General features: G+C 44.1%; 2 protein-coding genes across 3 annotated transcripts in view; one reads left to right on the top strand and one right to left on the bottom strand.

The window, feature by feature from the left end:
* Positions 1 to 6314, top strand: part of LOC148405681 (uncharacterized) — a 21462-nt gene extending 15148 nt beyond the window's left edge. The window contains exons 7-9 of the mRNA XM_088406048.1: positions 1 to 151; positions 216 to 324; positions 1842 to 6314. The exon at positions 1 to 151 is cut by the window's left edge and continues 20 nt beyond it. Of these exons, the coding sequence (XP_088262174.1) occupies positions 1 to 151; positions 216 to 324; positions 1842 to 3272 (1691 nt within the window). The 3' untranslated portion in view covers positions 3273 to 6314. The remainder of the gene's footprint in view (positions 152 to 215; positions 325 to 1841) is intronic.
* A 345-nt stretch (positions 6315 to 6659) lies between these two features.
* LOC148405680 (transmembrane protein 60-like) lies at positions 6660 to 8054 on the bottom strand. 2 transcript variants are annotated; one of them, XM_088406054.1, is made up of 3 exons: positions 7885 to 8054; positions 7581 to 7705; positions 6660 to 7499 (listed from the first exon to the last, which is right to left on the bottom strand). In XM_088406054.1, the coding sequence occupies exons 2-3, from the start codon at positions 7662 to 7664 to the stop codon at positions 7182 to 7184; spliced, it is 402 nt and encodes a 133-aa protein (XP_088262180.1). In that variant the 5' UTR covers positions 7665 to 7705; positions 7885 to 8054; the 3' UTR covers positions 6660 to 7181. The 2 variants fall into 2 exon arrangements, with proteins under 2 accessions (XP_088262180.1, XP_088262181.1); XM_088406055.1 differs by having other exon boundaries at positions 7581 to 7694.
* Positions 8055 to 8128: the final 74 nt, after the last annotated feature.

The following is an 8128-nucleotide window of genomic DNA, read 5'->3' as shown; positions in this document are numbered from 1 at the left end:
ACCTCCTCCAGTCCCTGCCCAGGACCAGCGAGCCAAGAGAGATGCTCTTCGAGGACCGGACCCGGGCTCACGCCGACCACATCGGCCAGGGGTTCGAACGGCAGACCACAGCGGCGGTGGGCGTGCTCAAGGCTGTGTGCTACAAAGAAGGGTACGCCTTCTTTTTGGTTTTGGTTTGATGAAGCGGCGTGCTGACGCGAGTTGTGCCTTTGCAGCTTGGAGCCTCCTCGCGTGACCAAAGACGTGGTGTGCTTCCACGCTGCTGATTTCCCGTACGTGGTTCAGCGGCTGCAGTTGGATCTGTACGAGCCTCCGCTTTCTCAGGTCTTCAGCGCACACACTTTCTCCACTATCAACCATTTTATGTCCTGTTGTATGCTTCCACCTGCTGGCTAAAGGTTGTACTGCGTCGATTGACTTTAAATCTACATTAACTTCTGAGGCCAATTATTAGACAGGCACATAAATGCTGCTTCGCGATGTGTTGATAAGATGAATTTGTCCGCAGGGACAAAGCTATGCTAGGCTAAGTTAGCTGGCTAAGTTTCCACATGATAGAATAAATAAAATAGCCAGGAGTGTTATGTGTGTAGTTTGCAAACATCATTCTCAGGTGTGTTCTAACCAGTGCAATCTTATTATTTGTTTTGAATGAACGCAATACATTTCAATATACATGTATTTTTAAGGACATGCAGTTGTGGTTGAGATTTATGTAATACAGTGATCCCTCCTACTTTGCGGTCTCAGATATCGCGGTCTCAGTACTTTGCGGGTTTTTCCGGGAAAAATTAAAAATATTTCAAAATAAAAAATAATTTAAAAAATGCGCAAAAATCTAAAAAAATTGAAAAAAGTAAAAAAAAAAGCACATTATATAGTACTGTATTCATCAAATAACTAAGTAATATTAGTTAATAACTATGTTAAGAACTATTCAAGTGTTAAGAGTTCGTGACGCTTTTATCTTATTTTGAAATGCATGCTTTTAATTTGTGGGGTCGCGTTGCATTTCCGTTTCCTGTTTTACGTTCTCTGTGCGTCATTCGGCTCGTTACGGTGACGCAATGAATGACAACTACGCTCATATTTATAGTTTATTATCATTTATGTTGATAACGCACGCTACTGCCTATGTTTAGTAAGCGATGAGTGTTTATTCTGTTTATGTGTTCGTTTGTATAGAGGTTGCACTTTATTGTTAGTCGTTGTTGTTAGTTGCTGCTAACCCGCTAACGTCGGCTAAAAATACAGTAAATTCATAGATTGTGTTTATATGTTAGTTTACTGACTTTAAGATTGTTGTTGATTTATTATTCAACAGATACTATATGATACACCATACATGAGCCAAAATAAATGTGAAGTTCAACGTGATGACTTGCGTACTCTTTCACCGGAGTCTTGGTGCAGATAACCAGTCCAGAGAACAAATTCTCAACAAACTAAGTAATATTAGTTATTTAATGAATATGCAATAATGTTAATAAGGATAATGTAATGTTAAGTAGTAGGATAAAGGAAATAAAATACGTAAAAAATACAAAAAAAAAAGATTGTTTATGGTTACTGCGGCTATATTGGGGCGTACATAGAAATCTAGGAACTGAAACCCTACTTCGCGGGTTTCAGAATTCGCGGGGGTGTCCGCGAAGTAGGGGGGATCACTGTAAATAATGACACCAGTGTGTACAACCTATCTAATAAGTCATTTATTTTGGTCTATTTTTAGATTATTTTTTTTTAATCAGATCATCTTTATTTGAAGTTCTGTAATGAGGTATCTATGTACCGTAGTGTTGATTTTTAGTGAAGCAATCCTGCATGGTTTTGCCTTTCAGTGTGTGCAGTGGGTGGACGACGCCAAGCTGAACCAGCTCCGTCGGGAGGGCATCCGCTACGCCCGCATCCGCCTGTGTCACGACGACGTCTACTTCATCCCGCGCAACGTGGTCCACCAGTTCAAGACCGTGTCGGCCGTGTGCAGCTTGGCCTGGCACGTCCGCTTGAGGCAATATGAGCAGGGTGGCCAGGAAGAGGAGGAGGTGAAGGAGGAAGAGGAGGAGCTGGACATCATGGAAGGGACCAAGGCTAAGGAAGAAGAAGCGGAGGAGGAAGAGGGTGCAGCCAGGACGTTGCTAACAGCGGAGCATCTTCCTCATCCTCCTTCGCCGGTTTTGTCCTCGCCACCTTGCTCGGTGGACTCCAAATTGACCGCCGGCGACAAACCGAAGGTGAATGAGGTCGGCGAGGATAACGGGAGCCTCGAACGTGCGCAGCCGCCTCCCGCTGAAATCAAAGCAGAGCTTCCGAAAATCAACAACCCCCCATCACCTGGTTCTAACTCTCCTGATGCAAAATCCACGAAAAAACCTATTCACCATTTCCACCATCGTCATCATCAACATCGTCCGGCTTGCGCCGCCGCGCCGTCTTCCAGCCCGTCCCCTTTGTCCCCAAAGACTTCCTCCTCCCCGCAGTCGGCGTCTCTACGTCACACGTCGGCGGCCGCCAGCCCTTCGCCGTCCTCCTCGTCGTCTTCGTTACACAGTCCCAAGCCGGCGCCCGAATCTCAAACGCACCCTTCCTCGGATTCCGCGTCTTCCCGGCTGGCCCCCTCCCCTCGGAAGGACAAAGACTCGTCGTGCTTCAACGCGGAAGCCGACAGACGGACTCCCACTTCCTCGGAGTTCCACGCCCACCTGGGTTCCCGCGGCGACACGCGGACTCACGCGCAGGCGGAAAAGTGGACTCACGGTGCAGACCCGAGCCCCCGGACGTTTGCGCACGCACACCACGTGCAGCAATATCCTCCCCCCATGCCGCCTCCGCATCACCTCCCCCAAATGCTCCCTCCTTCCTTCCTGCCTCACTCCCATCTCCCCCACAGACACCCCCTCGCCTCGCACCAGAATCTTCCCCCCTTCCTCGGTCAGGTGCCGCCCCCCCATCCCATTCACCTCAGCCAGATGCACCTGCATCCGCCCCACCCTGGGGACGCCACCACCCAGTCCCAGCATTACTACCCCCAAATGCCCCCTCTCATGTCCCCCCACCAGTTCTACCCCTCCCACTACTTCCTCCCCTCCCAGCATTTTCCTCACCACCCTCCCCCTCCCTGCCAGCTCCCCGTCCCACCGGCCCCGCCTCCCCATCCTCCATCCCACACCTTCACCCCACCTCCCCCGCCTCCGCCCTCGTCTTCGGAGTCCCCGCCTCCCCCGCCGCCGCCTCCCCCCCTCCCCCCCAATCAGGAGGAGGAGCAGAGTTGATACAGGTTGTGTACCTAACGATTTGTTTTCCAGGTGAAAATGTACAGATTCCCTTTGGGTTGTTTTGTGAAATGATGTAAAAAGAAAAGTGGTTGGCTTAACACTTTCCCTTTTAGATTGTGCAGCTCGTTTGTACACAAGGGGAGTGCGCACGCGTGGTATTTAGGAAGTCCCCGTGCGGCGTGAAAAGTGTTACAAAACAGGTACGTCCAGTCTCTTTTTTTTTTTTCAAGGATGACGTTGTTACTGTACAACATTGCAGCTTCCACGTTGTGCGCCAGACTGTTTAGGAAACAAAACCACCATCTTACACAATAAGTGTTGTCCTGATGTAATACAATGGCTGAGACTACCTTACGTCACGGCGATAACGCTTCCTCCTGAGATTTCACGATTTTTTTTAATGGATTTTTTACATCATCGAGTGTTGCCTCTTAATTCAGCTGTTGCCATCTTGTCTTATACCAAGGAGCTCGACCAATGAGAAACTTTTGTTTGTTTGTGTTCATACACTCTTATAAAGTGACCCTGATTGGGTTTTTTTTTTTTAAACCCAAACATTCAAAAACTGAAAAAAAAAACAATAGAGAATCAGTACAAACATATTTTTATAGGGATGTTCAATACCACTTTTTATCAAACCGATACCGGTATCAGGTACTCAACTCCAGGATCAATACTAGTACAGTGGGCCCCCGGGTTACGAACTTAATCCGTTCAGCGGCTACGCTCGTATCTCGAATTGCTCGTATAGCGGGCAATCCAAACCCATGTTAATTCGTGAATGCGTGCAACGCGCGCCGAAGCCTTAGGTAAAAAGACACACTGTATACATATATTAAAATTGAGTGACATAATCTGCTGTACACTTACATTATATAATAAATACAATGGACAAATAGCTTTTACCTTTTGAAACGACGAGACTTGAGCTGGGTGTAAGCAGAGGGGGGCAGAGTCTAACGCTCAAAGTTGACACGGCGATAGATATGCTATTGGTCTTACAGTGTTACAGTAACTCTTTCAGTCAGGGTGCAAATCACGCAGATACTAAAACATCATCCTCTTATTTCTTTCTTTACCGCTGCTAGTAATTTTAGAAGCTATGTCTAACAGATAAAGTTTGCAAAGTCTTCACAACATTCCGTTTTTCACTAATTTTCTCTCCTTCCTTCCATCCTGTCCCATCAAGCTAGATAAAGGCGTTCGGCCAATAGCATATCGGCATTTCTGTGATTGACGTGTGACGCCGGCCAATAGCATCTCCGCGAGTGAGACCGGGTGACCTTAATCGACCAATAGCATATTCGCATCTCCGTGACTGACTGATAATTATTCGCACTTTTTTTTTAAACGGTTGGAATGTATTGACAATTAATTTAAAAAAAAACACACATTTAAACCAATGACAATTCTTTGTCCTGCAATCGGCACATTTAATTTCATGTCAGCCGTTTTTCCCTTTAGCTGTACAAACACTACACTTAAATGGTAATATATTTAGACACCGTGAGTGAGACAGTCAGTGTGACGTTGTAAGACCAATAGCGTTCACGTTACTGCCACAAGTATCTACTGATGATTGATGATGTCGCTACTGTTGATATTATTGACGCAATTAAACGAGAACATTTCTACATACTCAATGGCCGGCATGTCGAATTGCTCGTAAGGCGAGAGGTTGTTCGTAAGCGGAGGACAAAAATCTCCCTGATCCAAAAATCTCCCTGATCCACGCTCGTAAGGCGAATTGTTCGTAAATCAGGGTGCTCGTAAGCCGGGGGCCGACTGTACTTCTGATACATCAGATTTCCCCTCCAAAAATGACAAATGATTTTCAAGGAAGCCCCTTACATCGCAAATATTTTTTCTTGGAATTACATCAAAATAAGGGCAATTTTTTTTTTCTAATTTCGACTTTTTTAAAGCTGCCACAAGGGAAAGACTAACGCTAGCTTAAGTTACCATTGTGAGTACTGATACCGGGAAATAAGGCGATTATTTACATCGTATTGCTACAAGCCCATTCCTACTTCTCTTTTATTATAGCTTTGTGCACTTGTTCGGTTAGGCAAAAAATGGCTAAAATATTGATCGTTGCTTTCAGAGAAACTGATAAGAGGTTGAAATCTCAGAGGATTTGGACAATTTCCTGTTTACAAACGTTTCATTGAAAATAATTGACGAATAATCATTGGATCTCAAAATTCAATAAGCTCCTCAGCAGATGGTTTTGGGGAAAACAACCCAGCGTTTTATCAGCGCTACCATGCTGTCATTTTTAAATCATCATTCAAATGGGAAAAAATCCTCAATTGTAATAGGGCAACATACGTCTTGTGTGCCGCCTGCCTGCGCTTCCCAATAACATGGTCTTCCAAGACTTTTTTTTTTTTTAAGAACTCAGTTTGAATGTTGGCTACTGGCTTCCAAAAGTGACGGACATCCTGCTCGCAAACGTTGCAGCAATTTGTCGTGCGTGTGTGTGGTTTGTCACACGGTCGTGGAATGTTTCTGGTTTCTTCCTCCCCACTTACTAATGTAGCCCACGACATTTCCCCAGTGCCTGTTCTCAACTGGAAACCATGGAATGTTCACACAGAGACTTTGTTGTTGTGTGTGTTTTTTTTTTTTAACCCCCCCCCACTGGAAAATTAGACCAGAGCCTTAAAAAAATGGTTAGCGGCTCAGCTGAGCTGCATTTTCCGCCATTTAGTTTTGCAGTTTTTGGCAAAAAAAATCTAAAATTTAAGCTAATGCTTCACTTCTACATGGAAGGCTTCACGATTTTTTTTTTTTTATCAAACGTCTTGGGGTCCTGACATGATCTTTCTGTTTTTTTTTTTTTTGACAAACTACCATTGATAGTAGAAAGTCATCAGGGACTTGTTTTTTGTGTGTGGGTTTTTTTTTTTCAGCCATTTTGTTTTCAACTGTCAGCACTGTAATGTACATAAGAGGTTTTGTAAAGACAAACACGTAGAAAGGTTTCTACTTTAAATAAATAAGAGCCAAATTAATAAAAAGGCTCAGAGGATGAAATGTATTCTTCTGGTTATTATCCGTCAAGTCAAATGTCTTTTTTTATAGCTTATTTTTTCTCTGTTGATGTTTGGTCTACTTCTGTGTGAAAGGGGTCACGTGACATTTTAAGGGGGATAACATGTTTATTTCTGATTCATCTGTTCCAATTAATTTGCTCTTAATTTGAAAAGAAATCTGCACTGTTCCTGTTATTTAACAGTATAGCATTTCCTGCAGAAACGGTGTTAAAATCTCACATTCCCCATTAGTACTTTTACTCCTATTTGAGAACCGCTGGCCTTAGCTACTTTTATGTGTAACATTTCTGTGTAGTAGTTTTGGTGGAGTGACTGTAGAAGACCATTTTCAGTGCAGAATCATCATTTATTTCCAGGAGAATCATTATCATCTGAAAAACAGGACAGTGCAAAATAATGCATTGACAATTTAGGACATATTTAATAGCGATGGACAAACTTTATGAAGCACTTTTTTTAAAAATTACATTTTCACTGTACTTGTGTGTCTCTTTAAACCAAGAGTTCTATCTTGAGGACTAAAATTGTAAAACAGGTGCTCCACAAAGCTCCACTTGATAAATTATATAGAATCCATTCTTTGTTCATTAAATTCAGGGTCTTTTCTAACCAATACGTCACATTTTGGTGGTTTGAGCCAACTCGAGAATGTGTAACTTCAACTACTGAATACAGTACTTGATTTAGGACATAATAATCGAGCTTGTGCATAATTGCAAATCACCAAGTAGCAACATATGGAAAAAAAAAATCCAGTGTATTTTTCACACTTCACAGTAGTCTTGCAAGAATACAATCAGTCAGATGAAAACTTTTTGGAGTGGAATCCAAGCTCATGAAATGTTTTTCAGGCCTCTCTTCTTTCAGGAAAGATATTGAGGCCCAGCTCCACCAAAGCTCCTAAAAGCATGGCCCACAGCGGGATGCATACCAAAGTGAGCTTCACCTCTGCAAGCTTCTCCAGCTTTGCGCACAGCGTGAGGCAGAAGGCCAGCTTGAGCAGCATGGCCGCCAGGTACCAGGCGCGTAGACGCAGGTCCGGCGAGCCGTTGTGCGGGTCAAAACCAGGCTTGCAGCGACCGGCCATCTTGATGCTGAGCATGAGGAGCAGGATGCCGTCAAAGACCCACACCGGCAGGAAGATGAGGAACCAGTTCCATTGCACCTAAAGTACACATTAAATTCGCGTTATTATATTCATTTGTTTCCAAGTATATTCTGTAGAGATGTACTCATGATGTGCTACCTTCCCATCCAGTTTGAGTACAAGCATGATGAGGAAGACCAGGGTGAAGACCCAGGTCAGCAAGACCCTCTGAGCCAGAGACATCTTGTCAGGGTACGGCAGGAGACCAAAAGGCTAGAATGGAACTATACGCCAGGTGCATTGACACAAACGCATTTTCGTTGGAAATGGTTGCAGTAGACAATATGTCAACACCTACCACGAAATTACATTTTAAATCTATTCGACGTCGTTAGCACGTCGGCTAGCATAGTTAGCTTTGATAGCGCATTAGCATGAAACTAACCGCGGACGGTTTACTCACGTTAGCGTTTTGCTACATCGGTGAGAAGCCTCTACCTTTTCCTGCATGGCCTACATTTTGACTGTTAGAATATTTCTTTATTCAAAAGTTTGATTATTTCTCCGTGGGATTATTGTTGACGCTAGTTGAAAGATGGAAAAGAGAAAGTGGATCCGTTATCTGCGCTCGCCACGCCCACTTCATTCCGATTGGCTGCCGTTTGCTTGCAACACGCAACTGGTTTAGCCGTATACCATGTGCTTGT

The sequence above is a fragment of the Hippichthys cyanospilos genome, chromosome 22 (assembly GCF_059441005.1).
Source record: "Hippichthys cyanospilos isolate Australia breed blue-spotted pipefish chromosome 22, RoL_Hcya_1.0, whole genome shotgun sequence".
Classification (NCBI taxonomy): domain Eukaryota; kingdom Metazoa; phylum Chordata; class Actinopteri; order Syngnathiformes; family Syngnathidae; genus Hippichthys; species Hippichthys cyanospilos.
This window is presented reverse-complemented; position numbering and strand designations above follow the sequence as displayed.

Excerpts from the sequence above, each read along its gene's own strand:
- LOC148405680 (XM_088406054.1), bottom strand. The coding sequence starts at position 7,664 with ATGTCTCTGGCTCAGAGGGTCTTGCTGACCTGGGTCTTCACCCTGGTC. Across the intron at positions 7,500-7,580 it reads TACTCAAACTGGATGGGAAG|GTGCAATGGAACTGGTTCCT; the intron begins GTAGCACATCAT and ends TGTGTACTTTAG.